Source organism: Brassica oleracea, chromosome C2, assembly GCF_000695525.1.
Source record: "Brassica oleracea var. oleracea cultivar TO1000 chromosome C2, BOL, whole genome shotgun sequence".
Lineage (NCBI taxonomy): Eukaryota > Viridiplantae > Streptophyta > Magnoliopsida > Brassicales > Brassicaceae > Brassica > Brassica oleracea.
Window position 1 is genome coordinate 11867531 of NC_027749.1, and position 19463 is coordinate 11886993.

General features: G+C 35.3%; 2 protein-coding genes across 2 annotated transcripts; both read right to left on the reverse strand.

The window, feature by feature from the left end:
* Positions 1–1342: 1342 nt before the first annotated feature.
* On the reverse strand, positions 1343–2089 carry LOC106326260 (late embryogenesis abundant protein 2-like). The gene is made up of 3 exons (XM_013764280.1): positions 1972–2089; positions 1781–1849; positions 1343–1708 (listed from the first exon to the last, which is right to left on the reverse strand). Exons 1-3 carry the CDS (start codon positions 2029–2031, stop codon positions 1634–1636), a joined length of 204 nt encoding a protein of 67 aa, XP_013619734.1. The 5' UTR covers positions 2032–2089; the 3' UTR covers positions 1343–1633.
* A 4990-nt stretch (positions 2090–7079) lies between these two features.
* Positions 7080–10439, reverse strand: LOC106323458. Its single transcript, XM_013761578.1, is given in 3 exon segments — positions 7080–7193; positions 7195–7658; positions 10310–10439. Coding segments are annotated over 3 exon segments (708 nt in total).
* Positions 10440–19463: the final 9024 nt, after the last annotated feature.

Sequence of the window (19463 nt, forward strand, 5' to 3'; positions counted from 1 at the left end):
ATAACGATATTCCGACGAAATTCCGACGATTTTTTTCCCTCAGAATCATTGATGTTTTCTTGTAGTGTTTCAATGTATAATATTTATTTTGAATTTTCGGATGGTGTTGTCTTTTAATGATATTATGATAGTAGTATCTTATGTTACAGAAAAATAAAGGTAGAGTTTTAACATTTTATAAGTTATAATTAATAATAAATTAGTGAATAATTAAAAAGTAACAGTTGATTATTTTAAGGACTTATTTGGTACTACTTCACTTTCAGATTTTGAAAGTTTTTTGAAAAAGATCCCATCTTCTATTATTCAGCAAATGAAGATCAAATTGGCGACGAGGAAGAAGTAAAACAAGCTTTGTTTATGATGTACCCGGATAAAGTTCTTGGTCCGGATGTAATTACATTACGTATTAGATTGCAAGCTTTTTAATTTAGGTTTTGTAGTTTCTATTATATTGAGGATTAGTGTTTTTTATATTTCCGCTTGTATTATATTCTCTAACAACATTTAAATAGATATTTTACAAAAGGAATTAAATTGAAATATAACCTTTATGAGCTTGAATATGTTCTCGTTTTATGAATTCCAACAACATTTACACAAATTAGTGTGAACAAGTTAAAAACGGTGATCGTATCAAATTCTTTTTATTTTTGATTACTTTATTGTCAACAAATATTAAGAAGACAGAAAAGAGAGGAAAAAAAAAAGATAAGAGTAAGAATTGTGGGGACTCGAATTTCCATTGGTGAAAATTGTCGTCCCTCCATGAAGAATCAAATTCTTTCAAACTTCAAATCATTAGTGTTTTCCAGAATCCAGTGATTAAAGATTTCCTTAATTGCACACAAATGTGCAAAGCGAAGCATATATCGATCTTATTATTTAAAACATCAAGGAATTCGAAGTCTTCTTTTTTTTTCGGTCAAAAGGAATTCGAAGTCTTCTTGAACTCTATTGTTGGTAGATAAATACCACAATGATCAGAGTGCGCAAAAAGTAGGGTCGGCCCAAACATTCCGAAATTTCTTTATTGCCCTAAATCAATGTAGCAAAATATATAAACAATGAAAATATATAATGGACATTTTAACATAATTTTATACGTTCTAATCAGTCGTTTATTTGACTTTATGCTATTGCTAGCACTGATTAGAAGATATATTTTTTGACCCTAATGTACATACAGGTGTAGTGTGTATGTATAACGGAATATAACAAAGCTAATTTCTTCTTCTGTTTTTTTCACTGAAAATTTAAGATGATGAATTCCACCACAAAGAAAATAAAACTGAGTCGCAATACTTAGAAGTTTAAATAAAAATAAATAAGCTAAACTCCATGTGTTCCAATATACGTTCATCACATATTTTTATTACATATATAAATATCAAATAACTGCAAGGCTACATATTAATCAAAAGATAAGAGTCAACAACCCTTGGATAGATATTCTATATACTTAGAAAATTCAGAAAAGATTTTACCTAAATGGCTTCGTTTGAAATCCTTAGGCTTTAGATAGATAAACCTATCTAATTATTAGTAGTAGTAGTAGTATGGTAGGAATAAAAAAGTAAATTATTATTAGGAACGTGCTTTCTCATTTGTTTTTTTTTGAAACTGAACTTTCTCATTTGTTCAATCCCGTCTTTTCCTTAATGGCCTCAGTGGCACCCTGTGCTTTCTGCTTCAGCTGCTGTCCACCCTGTGCTCGAATTCTCATAAATACGTGATTGTTTCATAAAAATATATTTAAGCATGAGAAAAGAAAATGGACCTCTGACAAAGATTCCTTGGCGGATTGGGCAGCATTGGAGGTCTTGTCCATCAGGTTGCTTGCCTTCTCCTACAACAATTTTTAGTTACTTCTAATTAATATTAATTATTAATCTAAACCCAAATCTAAGCAATATTTGTTTAAGCAAAAATTTATTTAAGCTTAGAAAAACGGTGTTGTATAGACAAAACCTGGGTTTGGCCTTTAGCTTGGCCAGCGTTGAAACTCAGGTTCTGACTGTTGTTAGACATTTTCTTATCTCCGCTTAAAAAACGAACTTATAATTTGCAAGGGAAACTTGTGACTTCTGAGAAAGAGCATTACGCATAGAGGTTTATATACATGTGGGTTCCTCCTGTCGTTACCTCCACGTGGATTTTTGTTATTGGAAGTCTGTGTAGTCTTTAACACGTGGCTTTTAAGCTTAGTACTCTCCGGTCGGATTGTGGGGAGGGAGGTGTTGACCACGAGACAAGCAAATCTGTTATAGAGTACTCTCCGGTCGGATTGGGGGGAGGGAGGTGTTGACCACGAGACAAGCAAATCTGTTATAGAGTACTCTCCGGTCGGATTGGGGGGAGGGAGGTGTTGACCACGAGACAAGCAAATCTGTTATAGACTTGTTCCAATGTACTTAATAGTCTAATATAGTTCTGTTTATAACCCTTTTTGTGTAGTGCATTGTCATTTTATTTTTTGTATTACATATTAAAGGGACACATAAACAATTGTATAATAGATATAAACAATACTCCATCAATGGTCTGCCTCAACACTAAAGAAGATTCAAAACTTTGAGAAAATAATACCAAAATAGATAAAATGCAGAAATAAACTTTTGAGTACGTCCAAAAATTATTTATATCCTTCATTTATTCGTTAAAGCTAAGAACTCATGTATACAACAACAAAAGATGCTAAGTACCTTTGAGATAGTCTACTTATATCAGTAATTGGTAAATAATATCTCTTCCAAAGATTGGAAAAGCATCAGGTTTTCACGTTCTGAATGTAAGCTCATGAAAAAGGAGCTTGTTCGTGCTTGACATAACATGGAGTAGAAGGAGTGCTGAAGATGTTCGTGTTATATCTGAGGAATGACAGTATTGAAGACCCACGACGGGTATGAACAAGCAAATTCATGTCCATAAATTTGCGGGTCTCGCGGGTGAGACCATGCGGCTTGCGGGTGGGTGGATAGAGTCCGTGATCTGTCCGCAGGTCAGCCGATTGTCCGCATAAAATAAATCAATTTTCAGTCGGCTTCATTAGGTGGATCTTATTGATTCCAATTCGGAATCAGTCACCATGTTTTTTTTTCAATTTGAACTTCTGCATGTTATCTCTTGAGTAGGTAGAAGGGTGAAGTGTTTGCATGTTCTTCAATGGAGGAAGCAGATGGAGAGGTCATTGCTTCCGCAGAGATTATTGCCTCTTCTCGCTCTCATCGCTGGTTGCAGTGAGGCTGCCACGACCGAAGGCCCTGTTGAAGCGTGATGGTGGAAACCTTTGCGGACCCAGCCCTAATTTTAAATGCGGTCAATATACTGTTTAAGTAAAAAATAAATGTAAAAGGGGTCAAGATGGATTCAAACCTGGATTTTTTGGGTTTGTTTGGAAGGTGTCAGTGGAAAATAGATTTTTAATGGTTTTAAAATTTTATGTAGTCTTGTGTTATTGGTATATAGATTTTCACATTCTCTCTAAAATCTATTATTAGTTATTACTATGATTCTATCTATACAAAACTTTTGTTATTTAAAAAGTTTAGATTTTAATGATTTTATATAAATCTATTAAAGTCAGTGTTATTGGAAGTTTTTATTCTTAACCATTTAACTTATGTAACAATATTTGGAGAATACTACGTCTATCCAACTTTACCGCATGCTTTCTTTCTCAGTTCCTTGTCCATCTTTCTAAGTTAGTTATTAAATACAAACAAAACATCAATCAGTATATGCCTATCATCACTATTAAACACGAAATCAAGCGCAAAATTCAAAATATAAGCAAAATTTAACGCAATTCAGAGATAAACTTGAGAAAATAAAACAAAATATAAAACAAAAAAAATATTATAAAAAAAATTAGATAGTTGTAGAGGAAAACCCGCATTCCTGATAAAATAACTAAGAATTGTGGGTTGATCTGAAATCATAGTTAAATATTTTAATGATAACATTGAGAAGATCAAAGCACAACTATCGTTATGTTTAAGAGAAGTATAATAGCATTATGTAGTAAACATGCAATGCCTAGCTTTTATGTACCATTAACTATATATGATTAATTGACAATCTAACTGTATATCATACTCTATTTGTAATAATACTTACTTTTACTTTCATCTATGACTGATTTACAGGCTTTACTGTAGCCTTCTTTGCCTAATTGCACCTTTGTTAACAATCTGATCTTTAGTAATTTCCCATCCATTTTCCAAAAAATTATTCATGTTTTAGTGATTTTGTGTTGTTTTCTCTGTTTTTTAAATTTTCCTTACAGCTTAATTTCACTGTGTTATGTCTCTATTTATAAGCTAATTAGTTTATTCAAATGTGTTGTTTCACTTTGAAGCTTATACATAACAATTTTGCATTGTTGAACTTAAAACACTTTACTTCATGATAATTTTACTTGTTTATTATTATTTTATTTTTTGAATTTGTTTACTGGTTTAATTCAAAATTTTATTCATCTTTTAGTGATTTTGTGTTGTTTTCTCTGTTTTTTAAATTCTCCTTGCAGATTAATTTCACTGTGTTATGTCTCTATTTATAAGCTAATTAGTTTCTCCTTGCAGATTAATTTCACTTTAATTTTCAAAAATCACTTGATAGAGAGATGATTTGTCAATGTAAACAATAAATGAGAAATGTTAGGTTAAAAAAAGGTACACAGGGATTGGCCCTCTGCCTCTGGCCACCCTTCTTTCTTCCTTTACTTGCAGATCAAAAAAAAATAACACTCAGAGCATCTTTATCCAACGATACTAGAAGGGTTCTTAGCGTATGGGTTCCGCGTAGGATCCACTTTTTTTAAGAAACTGGTTACCAAAACTACCAAATAGTAGTCGGTCCTTAAGGGTTTCTTACACTGTACTGACACGTGGCGGTCCGCGACTGATTCGTTTTTAATTTTTTTTTCTAAATTCGAAAAAGTAAAAAATAAAAAAATAAATACGAAATCCCAAATTTATGGGATAATGATGGTCTTAACTCTTTTGCATGCAGTATAATAATATTTTATTATTTTAGTTTAGTTCTGCAATTTATTAGGTGAATGGATAATATTCGCAGTCTTCTCTGCGTTAATTTTCTTCTGTAACTGTTCTGCTTCACATTCAAGGCCTAAAGCAAATAGCACATTTATGCTAACTCTATTCCCGGTGCATAGTATCAGACATAATACTCGTTTAAAATAATTATCCAACGGTGCGAGCACAGATATAATATTAGTTTGACATAATACTAAAATCGAACGATCGGTTGAACAAGTAGTCCCAGTCTTTTATTGTAAGACTTTCCCAACACGCGTCGGAGGAGTCATATCATATGAGTCCGCCGGGCCCATACTAGTACTTGCTCCTCCATCGCTAGCACTTTGCAGATTACAAAATGAGTCCGCCGGGCTAGTATATTCAACTTTGCAAACGACGTAACTCCTCTGTCAAAATCAATCCACAAATGACAAAACAAAGTTACAAAAATATGATTTTTAATTTTTTTTTAACGGACAAGAAAAGAGAGGACCGCACCATATCTTCCGGAAAGGAGAGGTCAGAGAACTTATGCATGATCCACTCGGTTCACTCCCCATGTGGACTCTTCCCTGTCAAGAAAACCAAAGTCTTCTTAAGACCGATTTGACAATGACTGCCCGATTCTAAAAGGCCAAGAAAACAGAGCATCGCACTTCCAGTAGGTTGGCTCGCCATGTGGACTCTTTCCACTCAAGAAAACCAACTTCTTCTTTATGCTTTCATCCATATTTGCGTGTGGTCTTTATCAATTTTTTTTAATAAGTTAAAAATGATTACATGGTTCTGAGTTTTTTTATCTGTTTTATTTATCCAATAATTGGTGCTGCTTGATGACAAAAGAAAAAGTTTGTCCTTGTAGCTTAATTACACAGTGTTGTGTCTCTATTTATAATCTGATTACTCTCCTCAAATTGTATTGCTTCTTTTTGAAGTTATATATCATACCATCTTTTGCATGGTTGAATTAACAATGTTTACTTTATGATAAATTACGTGCTATTTTTTAAATTTAAAATAGATGAATATAATTACACATGTCTTTGATGTGTTTGTTTGAATTTTAGGTTTGAAATATTTTCAGTTCTTCTATGTTCATCATTCCTATTTAATATAAAATCAATAAAAGAGTTATATATAAAAAAATTAAAACTATAAGAAAATTAAAAGCAAAAAATATATATAATCTTGAAAAAATAAAACAAAACAAAAGGAAAATAAAATAGATATGTTAAAATGAATTTGGATAACTGGAAAATAAAAACTAATATAATGGTAAAATAACAAAGAATTATGAGTCAAAATGTTGATAACTATAAAATATCATAGAAGCGTCAGAATATTATTACAATTATACTTTTAACCATTATATTAAAAACTATTTTTAGAAATTAGAAACTCCAAAATTCATTTATTTGGAGTTTAAAAAAATATTTCTTATTAAAACAAAAGTCGTGATTTATTTCATGTATGATTTTTAGACCATATTTTTGAAAGTCATGATTTTAAATGGATTTATCATTAATTTTCATAATAATTAAACTTAAGAGCTTCATTAACTAAACATCTATTACATTCGACCAAAATATTTTTCGTTGCTCTAATCCACTGCCAAAAAATCAATCTTTATAATTTTCCAGCTTATATTTTTAAAACCATATAATTTTCAGTTTAATTTATTATACATGAATCTATATTATATCAAATTCAACCTGTTTATGATTATGAAACCATTATAAACCCTATTCAATCACGAATAATATAGATCATATTCAACATTGATATAACAATGGAACCTGTTTATTTTCAGTGGCGTTTTATATTTGTGAATATAATATATCATATGACAAGTTTATTTAAACTACTTGACTAAGTTTATACACAGTCTATTAATCCAATTTTTAAAATATAGTAAATATGTAGTATAGATACGGTTGGAACTCTACATCATAACTTCAAAACTTCGAACAAATTTTTTTTCTTTTTGATATATAATTTGTCTTAAAAAATCTTCACAAAAGGCAGAATCAATTGATATTATGTTGGTAAGATTGAAATTTTAGAAATATATTGTGGTATCAAAGGGAAGTCCCCAAACTGAAACCTCATAAATTTGGGATTCTTCTTATTCTTTTTGAGATCCAAGGCAGCCATGTATGTAGGCACATCCTTTAGTGAGGAGGTAGAAAATCTGGTCTTTCCGAGAATAAATGATGCTAGAGTTGATTTCGCAGGAGAAAGAAATGTCGATAATCGTCCAGTTTGAATCTCGATTAGGCATACAGTAACAAAGTTTGGATCCAAAAAAGTTGAAACTCACTATATAATCATCGTCTTGGTTGGGAAGATAAGTGGACAAGTAAACATTTCTGACTATTTCGGCATGCAAAACAAGGTGATCAGTAAATGGAGGCAGGGTAATGGTTTTGGGAGATGACTCTGAGGACCAAGGATTAAGGACTTGGGTGAGATGTATGGTGGAATCAGGGTGGCTCATGAAAACTGCCCAGCCACGTGAGGTTCCAAGCAGTTTGCATCCGTCCAACAATATTTTTGGGAATTTCTTGCCAGTAATATTGATGAATTTTTCACTTCTTGGATTAAATACCCAATAATCTGTAAAGATATGTGTTCTTTAAAACTAAGGTTACCCAGCAATTCAGTGGCGGATCTAGAAAATATTTTGAGTGGAGACAAAAAATAATTAATTAATTAATATATTTTAAATAAAAAAAATATATATATATGTATGTATATATTTTTTATATTTGATAATGTTATATAAAATTTATATATTTCAAAAGAAGAAAATAAACTAATAAAATGATACAAAAAATATATATTAAAGGAAGAGAAATGATGTATCAAGCTACTAAAACTATTTGGTAAAAAAATTACTAAATACAAAATTGATTTTGAATTGAAAAGAACCAAAGAACCAATGAATTAAAAAAAAAACTATAAGAATGCAATGTAAGAAAAAGTAATAACAATATCTGGCCCAAAGAATCAAAAAAATAAATTAAAAACAGTAAAACCGATTAACAAAAAAAACTAAAAGAAAGCAAGGTAAGGAAAAAGAGAATATAATAAGTAACCGAAAAGGAAAATTAGAAAAAATAATAAAATCGGGTAAAATGTTTTGATGGGGATTCGATCGGTGGTTTAGTGGGTGCATAATGAGGGATGGGACCAAATTTTGCCGCTGAAGTTTCACTACTATTTGTGCAAATAAAATAAATGAATATAATTACACATATCTTACATGTGTTTGTTTGAATTTTAGGTTTAAAATATTTTCAGTTCGTCTATGTTTATCATTACTATTAAATATAAAATCAATAAAATAATTAAATATAAAATTTTTTAAAAAAATTAAAAGCAAAAAAAAAAAACTTGAAGAGGTAAAACAAAACAAAAGTAAAACAAAATAGATATGTTAAAAACGAATTTGGATAATAGGAAAATAAAAACTAGTATAATGGTAAAATAACCAAGAATTGTGGATTAATATGTTGATAACTATAAAATATAGTAAAAGCGTTTGAATATTATTTCGGTTAGACTTTAATCATTATATTAATAATTTTTAGAAATTAAAAACTTCAAAATTCATATTTAGGAAAGATATCTTATTAAAACAAACAAAATTCGTGATTTATTTCATGTATGATTTTTTGGATCATCTTTAGAAAGTCATGATTTTAAATGGATTTATCATTAGTTATCATAATAATTAAAATTTAGAGCTTCACTAATTAACCATCTACTACATTCGACCAAAAAAAATTTCGTTGCAATAATCAACGACCAAAAAACCAATCTTTATAATCTTCCCTATATGCAAATTTCTGGCTTATATTTTTAAAACCATATTAATTTCAGTTTACTTTATTATATATGAATATATATTATATAAAATTTAACTTGTTATGATTATGAAACCTTATAAACCCTATTCAATCATGAATATAATAGATCATATTCAACATTGTTATAACTATGGAACCATTTTATTATCAGTGGTGGTTTATATTTGTGAATCCGATCAACATATACATATGTATATATATGAAAAGTTTATTTAAACTACTTGACTAAGTTCATACACAGTCTGTTAATCCAAATTTTAAATATAGTAAACTGATAGTAAATACAGTAAAACCTCTATAAATTAATAATGTTAGGATTTTAAAATTTTATTAATTTATAAAGATATTAATTTACAAAACATTTATGTAGATCTCTTATTTTAAGATATATTTATTCTAAGATAAGAAAAATATTTGATTTTACTGTGTAGACATTAACTGTTATTTTTAAAAATTTGACATTTATATTAATTTGATTGTATTATTTGCAGTGTATAATATATATTACATAGAACTTAAATGTGGTTTAAGATATAATATTACTAAATCTCATCAAATAATATAATAATAGGTTCTTACTTATATAAAATATGTATACATATAAATTATTAATTTATAATTTTAGTGGGATCATATATTTAAATAGAATTTTCTAAAAAATTATTATTTTGTCAATTTGTATCAAATTTTGAATCGGTCCAAGTTGGGACCAGCGAAATTTATTAATTTATCGAGTATTAGTTTATAAAGGTTATACTGTATGTAGTATAGATACGGTGGGAACGCTACTTCAAAACTTTAAAACAAAATTCTTTGTTTAGAAACTGGTTTTGCTAAAAAAGTACGTGAGACGGCTGCTAAGTGACGTACCCGTGCAACCTAGACCATACATAAAGAATATCAAAAAAAACTCTAGAATCAGTTATCACTGGTAGATGAAAAAAGCTCAAAATAACTTGCTCTTCATTTACAAAAAAAAACTCACTCTTATCTTTTCAAGAAGAATTATTGTTTTCAAATTCTTTGATTTCAGTTCCTCTAATTTTCAACGTCTCCAAACACAGGTTTTGTTTTGCCATTGATGAAGTGATTTCTTTAGTGATTATTTTGTGGAAGATATATGATTAGTATACTAAATTTGTGCAACAAATTATGCGGTAAATTTTTAATTTGTTACAACAGTATTAGATCTGTTTTTACCAAATTATAATTTACAGCTAAGCTAACGCTTTCTGATTCCAACTGCCATGAAAGGATTTCACCATTGGCTTGTTTCATGCTTCAACTTATTCTTCCGACGTCTTTTCTTTGAACTCGTTTCAGTTTCCTCTTCATCCACCATCTTCCTCTTTCCCTTATTCTTCTTCTTTCGAGAAGACTCTTTACTTTTCTTACCAGGAGTGTCTACCACTGGAGTAATGTCCCCATCCGCAGTAGTATCCCCTCTTGGGAACGAGCCTTCTTCCTCTTCTTCGAGTTGCCAATTGCAGAAAAGTCCTCCATTGCTTTTGCCGTTAGCTAACATTGGCAACGGCTCTCCAGCACCGGGAAGCAAGCTGTTGAAAGTGACATCCCCGTTTTTACCACCTTTGCGCTCTAAAAGAATCCGGTATGGTCTGATTATCGTGCCGAGAATGCTCCGGTTCGGTCCTAAAGCTAGAATAGCTTTCGTGTTTGTTAAAGTAGACAAGGCCATTGAAAACGCTGATCGAATCTGTAACAAGAACCAGTCTTTAATGAGCATATATCCACATTGATAAAAAGTATATGCTTTTTTACCAATAAACTAGAGAAGTGGACAGAACCTGAAAGTAGTTGAATGAGTTCTTGCCAATGTCATTCTCTGGTGTCTGGTTATCCAAAGAAAATAAAAAGAACCAATTCAAATCTTTTCTGTTACATTCTATCGCTTGTATAATATAGAAAACCAAAGCTCGAGTGCTGACCTGTGGATCCTCAATAGAGATTAGCCCTGGCCGGGCTGAGTTCAGGAAACTGGAGAGACAAAAAACAAGAAGACAAAGATAAACCTTTCCAAAGACACAAAAGGTAGAATCAAGCAAGGAAACACTCCAATGTGGGTTTAGTAAGTTACCCTTTGTTGTTTATTTGTCGTATATGTGGCATGTATTAACTAGTGCTGGGCATTCGGGTTTTCGGTTCGGGTCGGTTCGGTTTATTCTGTTTTCGGGTTATTCGGGTTGGGATGTTTAGGAACCGTTTAGGAACCAGACATTTTTCTGACCGGTTCGGTTCGGATAATGTCGGGTTCGGGTCGGGTTTCTATTTTTTTTATAAAACCCGAAATGGAACCGTATTACAAATAGTTCGGTTTGGTTCGGGTTTAAAGCCCAAAAAACCGAAAACCCGATCTAAAACCGGAAAAAACGAAAACATATCCGGGTTATTCGGGTAGTTCGGATTTTTTTAGATATTTTTTTATTTATAAATTATATTTTATATATATTAAAATTAAAAATAATAAAATTTTTAATATATTCAAAATATTCGGGTACCCGTTCGGTTCTCGGTTCGGTCCCGGTTTGGTTTCGATTTTTTGGATTTAGAAATATAGGAACCGTTCGGGTTTTTGTAATTTTCGGTCCGGTTTCAGTCCCTGTTTTTCCGGTTCGGTTCCGGTTCGGTTTTCGGATAATATGCCCAGGACTAGTATTAACATAAAGTTCGTGTAGTTATTAACACATTATGATACATCGGATGGTTTCTAACATATTATAGTAAACGTCGTTTAGCTGACAAACTTTTTTCCATATAATTAATTTTGGGTAAAAAGGTTTTCTACATAAAACCCTCTTTCAGATTTGCATAATGAGATATTCGAACCGGTGACCTCTGTGATATTGACAATCGCCACTAAATACAAATAAGATTTTGGACTATCGACTAAGTTATATTTTTAAGTAAATTTGAGACAACACAAAAAATGTCATTTTTAAACAATTTTTTTCGTTTATAAAATATTGCAATATCATACACTATTGTGTTTTTAAGATATTTGAAAGTAGGCAAATGTATATAAACAATGAATCGAAAATCGAACGAAAAGACATAACTCAAACCGATGTTTACAAATATCTGAACTGTTTCTATATATCTGAAATAAAAAAAAATTAAAACTGAACAATAATCAAACCAAAATCAAATCATAACTGAACCAAAATCAAATCAGAATCGAATCAGAACCAATAATCGAATGAATATCCAAATATCAAAAATGGGTATTTAAACTGAATTTACATAAGCATAATACAAAGAATTATGAAACGAAAGGTGGAAATAGCTGAAAGGTGGAAATAGCTGAAAGGTATAAAAGACGAAGTTCAGATCACCGTAAGTTGTAAACGAATGAGCTGGGACATTGTTTATTATTTTGTTGAAACAAAAGTAAGGATCTAATTTTTTTTACTCCAAATACAGATATCAAAATGGATATTTTAAATGGAGATATTTCCAGTTTTCCTGCATATTATATCAATTAAGGTTTTACAATCTCCGTCGACCATATTTGAAATGGATCCCATATTATGTGTGTTACATTGTCATCAATAAACCTTAATTTAGCTTCAGCTTCCGGTAGTATTCTTGAGAAACTTGTTTTTCCTGAACCCCGAAGGACAGCCTCCTTATTGAAACCTACATCATCGAAATTGCATTTGCAAAGTTTTTAAGAGGGTATAACCAATGGTTCTCGAGATCTTAATATAAGGTGTACGTCTTTTGTTGATCCTATTGGAGGTTTCTTGGTCCAAGTCCTGGAATGCTTCTGACCATCTCGTACATCAGAAATTGCATGTTGTGCAATTTGTATAGTTGTATTATTAATTCACTCAGACTGTTTGTGCCATCTATACTGTTAAATTGGTAGTTGCTTCTGGATGGCTAAATATTTGTTTCTCATTTATGTATTTATATATTCAATTTCCTTATGTTAGTATAAACATTTCTACACATATGTCACAATACAATTAAAAAAGCACATCATCGTTCATTAGGCATGCGGTTATTAACGGAACCAAACCTGTCAAACCAAAAAGTTTGATTTGCAGTTCAGTTCGGTTAGAAGGTTCAGTTTAATTCAGCATTTAGAATTGGTTCAGTTCAGTTTGGTAATCAGTTCGTTCAGTTTTCTATAAACAATTTTACCAAACAATATCAGTTTTAACCAAAATCAAAAACCGAACTAACCAAACTAATCAAAATACAAACCAAAATAACTAAACAAACCAAAATAACTAAACTTAACAGAAATGTTTTGAATTTTATTCAATCTAAACCTAAAATTTAACAAAAAGCCAAAAAAAAAATTATGTAGAAAATTTTGTAACCGAACTAACAAAAAACCAAATCGTACCAAAACTGAATTTCTTTTTCGGTAACTTATGTGAGATTTTGATCCACCCGAACTAACCAAATTCGGAACTAACCGAAGAAACCAAACCCGCATGCCTATCTTTTATAGTCCTAAGATTTTAAAATTACACCACAAGCAAGTTCATGAATCTTATTGGTTATTTCATTAATTGCTTTTGAATGCATAAAATTTGTTTCTCATTTTGTTTTCTCTTCGGATGTATATTCTATGATATATTCAAGTTCCTTGTGTTGTTTTTATGTTTTATTTTATTTTAATATTTATGTGTATATGTCACAATACAATTAAACAAGCACATAATATTTCGTACTTTTGTAGTCCTACGATTTTAAAATTACGTTATAAGCAAGTACATCAATTTTATGTAACATATATAAGATATACGATGAGGCGTCTAAAAAAGCATTAAGATTTAAAAGTAAGAAATGTATCTGCTTTTCAACCTATTTGCAAAACCCTTTGTAAGTTATGTTACCAAATCTCATTTTGTTAAGTTTTGGATATATAACTACATATTTGTTTCTCATTTTGTTTTCTCTTTGGATGTATATTCTACTGTATATTTTGAATGTCTTATATCCCTTATATATTAAAAGAGAAGCATTGACTTTAGTGCTTTCACACTACATTGGCTACGTGGCAGTTTCACAGTCATTTGAAATTAATTAGGCTAACGTGTCGGTTTGCTAAAGCTTCTCGCGAGAATTCGATTTTCTTTAAGAAAATAAGTTTCCTAATCTGGTCAAAATAAACACAAGCACGTTGTATAATTTTTCTTTTTACCAATGGACGTGAACGGAAGATAATTGTGTCAATAGAAACCACCTGTTTATAAGCAATGATGTTCTTTTTTTTTTGGAACAGTTATATTAATTGAAAGAGAAAGTTTAGTTGGGAGCAATAACAGCATTCCCAACCACCAAAGGTTCAGCTACATTTAAAGCTCTTTTTGCCAACATATCGGCTTCAACATTCCTCTCACGAGGAATCCACACAAAAGCAACAGAAGCAAATCTACGAGACAGTTCAGTGATGTCTGCAACGACACTATGTAGCTCTGCAATGGAAGCAACATGATTGAGGCAATTAACTAGTGTGGAAGAGTCCGACTCAAATCTGAGGTTATGGAGCTCCAGGTCTTGGCATCTAAGCATAACTTCCCGCAGCGCTAGTCCTTCGGCCATTAGAGGCGATGCAATAAACTCCATCTTCAACTGGATCTCCCTGTTGCGAGGAGGGAGATGAATGATTCCACCAATACCTGCAATCTTCCTTGCTGAGCACCACGCTGCATCTGTTTGTATCCTCGTCGTTCCGCTTAACACTGGCACCTCTATCAGTCGATGTTTCTTGCCTTCAATCTTCTCCGGTTTTCCACTTATGCTCCATTCTCGAGCCAAACGGATTGCAGAGGATAGAGTATCCTCGGGAGAGGCAGAGACACCTTCAAATACAAATCTGTTTCTAGCTTTCCAAATGTTCCAAATGATCCATGGGACCAGATTACCAGATGCTATGCCGGTTGGTGGTAAGGCTTTTAGGTTACTAAGTGCGGGCCAGTCGGCCATTAAATCTATCATTCCTCTAAAATCCGGAACAGTTGCAAGGGGAGCAAGAAGCCACACCCGTTGTGCAAACTAACAGTGGAAGAGGAGATGAGTGATAGATTCGTTACTTCCGCATCCTTTACATCTAGGGTCGATGTCAATGTGCCTCTCGAGCAGTCGCTCTCCTACCGGTACCACACCTTTCAAAACCTTCCAGACGAAGAGTTTCACTTTAGGCGCACAGTCCAGCTTCCATACATGGTTTGTCCACTTAAAATCTCCTTCAGCTTCTGGTCCATCTCCCTCAGCTCCAACAGCAACATAGTATCCCGACTTGACAGAGTAATCACCTTTCTTCGTTCCCAGCCAGATTAACTTATCTGTAGCGCCAGTTAAGCTCGGTTTGATGAAGAGGATCTTGTCTTCGTACTCCGGGAGTAAGAGCTGTATTTTCCTGCGATCCCATTGCCTTTCTTCAGGTAGCATTAGATCAGCCACCCTCAGCTCCACACTCTGTTCCGTAGGAGGGCCCATGGGTCTTTCCTGTTTGTGAGCATTAAGCCACGGATCACGCCATATCTCAATGTATCTTCCATCACCTACTGAGCAGCCAAGATTCTTCAGGAGAAGATCACGCCCTATTAGGATGCTCCGCCATCCATGTGACATAGCAGATGATTCTGAAGCCAGTAGAATGTTGCTATCAGGGAAATATTTCCCCTGCAAAATCTTACCCAGAAGGCTGTTCGGGCTATTTAACAATCTCCAACTTATCTTTGCGAGCAAAGAATCATTGTAGTGTTGAAAGTCTCTCATCCCCAAGCCTCCAGTGGACTTAGGCGTTGCTATGCTGTCCCAAGAAACCCAAGCCATCTTTCTAACATTTTCATTATTATCCCACCAGAACCGTGTGACGACAGACTGTATTCGCTTGCAAAGAGACACCGGGAGCTTGAAGCACATCATGGAGTAGGAAGGAACTGGAGATAGCACGCTCTGTAACATGACCAGCTTCCCTGCCGACGAAAGAAACCTTGTAGACCAGCCTCGGGCTTTTTGTTTGATCCGATCTACTATGGACGAGAAGAGATCGCGTTTGCGCCGGCCAAATAGCTCAGGAAGTCCGAGATATTTTCCGACACCTCCCTCCTTTTCAATTTGCAGCACGTTTTTGACTGCAGTTTTAATTGCACTCGGGGTTCGCCGGAAGAAGGTTATAGCTGACTTTTCCGAGTTAATTGACTGACCCGAAGCCTCCCCATAACAGTATAGAATGGCATTAAGCGCCTCACCATTGCTTTCATTAGCTGTGACGAAGAACATAGTATCATCTGCGGAGAGGAGATGGTTCACCCGGGGGCAGCCACGAGCGACTTTTATCCCTTGGATTAAACCTTGTTCTTGAGCTCTGTTGCATAATCCCGAGAGGACTTCACTACACATAATAAATATGTAGGGAGAGAGGGGATCGCCTTGACGAATACCTCTGCTCGGTACTACCTTCCCTCTAGGCGAGCCGTTAATGAGGAAGGAGTATGAAACAGTAGAGATACACTGGATAATCAGTCTGATTAGACTTCGGTGGAATCCCAACCGAGCTAACACTAGAGCTATGAAGTCCCATTCGAGTCGGTCGTAGGCCTTCCTCATATCGGTTTTAACCGCCATTGCGAACCTTTGCTCTGCTTTGGAGGTCTTCAAGAAGTGAAGAACCTCATGTGTTATGAGCGCATTATCGCCAATTGCTCGGCCTGGCACGAAAGAAGACTGGTTTTCCGCAATAAGCTTGTCCATCATAGGTTGCAGGCGTCTTGTAAGCAGCTTAGAGTAGATTTTGTACTGGACATTACAGAGCGCAATTGGACGGTAGTCTGATACCTTCCGTGGGTTGTTGATCTTAGGAATGAGCCGGATGTTAGGATCATTAATATCTGCCGGGAGGGGCGCCCCATGAAAGAATTCCTGAACCTCTGCAACTATGTCCGGGCAAAGGTGTTCCCAATGCGTGTGGAAAAAGCCCGCAGAAAATCCATCCGGTCCGGGGGCTTTATCAGCATGGATAGAGAAGGCAGCCTCCTTGATCTCCTCAGCTGTGTGAATGCTTGTTAGGGCAGCTTTATCTTCTTTGGATATGATCAGGTGAAGGCCTCGATTCACCGCATACGCTCGTTCCCCCGGGGTAGACTCAAAGAGCTTTTCAAAATACTCACCAATTGCTTGTGTTATCTCCGCTTCTTTATAGACCATCTGTCCGTCTTCCTTCTCTATCACCGAGAACGCGTTCCTTCTTCGCCTAGCCTTAGTAACCGCATGGAAGAATCCCGAGTTCCTATCTCCAAGCTTGAGCCAAAGGAGCCTGCTGCGTTGTCTCCAAAATTCTTTCTCAGCAGCATAAGCCGAACTTGACGTTGTAGAGATCTCTTGGATCAAGGCTGTGTCTTCCACTGGGCTAGATAGGGCAGCATTGAGCTCCAGTTTCTTCTGCTCTATTAGGTTCATGCTGTTTCGCTGCTAAATTCGGTTCCAAAGCTGAAATGGCACTTCTTGTACTAGCCAGTTTCTTAGCAACAGTAGAGAGAGGGTCCTTTATCCAGGCCTCTGTTGTAACCTTCCTAGCTTCTTCATTCTTGGATAGCCGTCGGTCATACCTGAACATCCCTCTCCGTCTCTTATCACCTCTATCAAACAGCGAGATTAAAGGTTTATGATCTGACCCCTCAAAGCCCAGGTACTCGCATCTCGCAGCTGGAAAGCATTCCGCCCATCGGGTGTTGGAAGCAGCTATGTCAAGCCTGCACCGTACAACATCGTCTCCACGCTTCCCCCTCCAAGAAAGTGGATCACTCGTATGCTGGAGGTCATAGAGATCACCTTCTGAGAAAAAGGTTCTTAGGTCTGAAAAGGAGCCTTCCGGTCTAATGACTCCCCCGTCCTTCTCATCGCCACACATTATGTCATTAAGGTCGCCTGTGACGAATCATGCATCATCCCGGTTCCTGGCTAATCCGAGAAGGTGATCCCAAAGCTCGCGTCTGAGCTTTTTATCTGTATTTCCGTACACAAATGAAGAATAGAATTTTTTCCCTTCAAACTCAACAAAAGTATCGATTACATTAGGAGAGGAATCTAAAATCTGGAGGTTGAGTTCTGGCTTCCAGAACAGAGCTAAGCCACCGGCTCCGTGGCCTATTGGCGGGACTAGATGGTGACATTCAAACTGAAGGTGATCAAGCTTCTTGAGAACGACTTCATTGGAGTTTTTAGTTTCCATAAGAAAGACAATATCCGGATCAAATTTTTTGGATATTTCTCCCAATCTCCAAACTGTCCGGGGATTCCCCAACCCCTGACAGTTCCAGCTTACTACAGCTAAGAAACGGGATTGGGTGGGACCCGAAAATCCCCCTGCGCCTAGCAGCCCGTGGAATCATGTTACAAATGGGAATGTTATCAGAACCTGAGCCTTTTGGCTCCCGCGGAATCCCGTCGCTACTCGAATCCTTAGTGTTCTTTCGTCCTTTGGATGTACCTGATTTGCCTACTTCACCAGTGATCTTACGCCTGCACAATGGAGGTTTTACATTAGCAATACGACGTTTCGAGCCAGCACCTTGGATAGGGCTAGCCTTAGTCGTTCTTCTTCCCGGTGGCCTTCCTGGCTTTCTCTTCTGCGCCAGTGAGCCTGTTGGGTCTTTATCCGTCGAGTTAGCTTCATCGAGTAATGGTCCAAGACGATCCATTATTGGGACTCTAGCAGTAAGATCAGGAGATTTGCTGGCGCTTGGTCCTAATCTTTTGGGAGCTGGAATCCGCATTGTAGCCGTTGGCGTTGGTGCGGCACTCGGGCCAGGTATAGTAGCTGAACCTCCGGTATCTTTACGTGCTAGTGACGCTCTAACTATTTGAGCGGCCGATTCCTCGAGCTGACCTTGTAATTCTGCCTGCCTTAGTCTTTCTCTCCTTGCTGCACTTTCCGAAGGGTCCGCACAGCTAGTGTATTGAAGCATAACTTCTCTTACCTCTCCTCTAGCTGACTCCAAAGCCGCCAGGGGTAGTGGGGAGTCATCTCTCTCATGGGGAGATTCCCGAGAGTGTGCAGCCAGACTTCGCGGGGAACGGGGAAACCCCCTTCCTCCATCACGAACTGGGGTCCTTGTTCTTTCATTCCCATACTGATAGGCCTATGTGTGGGAAACCCCACTGAAAGTATCTCGAACTTGATGAACAGGTTGTTTCCTGTGACGGTAATTCCTCTCCTCCCTGCTGCGATAATACTCCCTTTCATATCTATTGTTACCCTGCCTATCATCATCATATTGCCCCCGACGATAGGAGTGGGAGGTTAGCTCTCTGGAGTTGGAGTGTAGGGAACGAGAGTAAGGTTTATAGCGGGATTCTCTCTGAGGTGAGTGTCTTCTAGGACCACCAGATGATTTATGATCCAAATGTGTAGGAGGATCCTTATTAGTGACAGAAGCAAGTCTTTTTTGAGCTTCCTCATGCCCTGTAAGCATGGCCTTCTTTTGATGTTTAGCTTCCAGACAGTCTCGGATTTCGTGATCAAGTTTTCCACAATGCAAACAATGTTTTTCCAGCTTTTCATACACCA

What these genes read in the sequence shown, in the direction of transcription:
- LOC106326260 (XM_013764280.1), bottom strand. Translation starts at nt 2,031, where the DNA reads ATGTCTAACAACAGTCAGAACCTGAGTTTCAACGCTGGCCAAGCTAAA. An exon ending in AAGCTAAAGGCCAAACCCAG is followed by an intron (nt 1,850 to 1,971) that starts GTTTTGTCTATA and finishes AAATTGTTGTAG; the next exon opens with GAGAAGGCAAGCAACCTGAT. An exon ending in CCAAGGAATCTTTGTCAGAG is followed by an intron (nt 1,709 to 1,780) that starts GTCCATTTTCTT and finishes ATTCGAGCACAG; the next exon opens with GGTGGACAGCAGCTGAAGCA.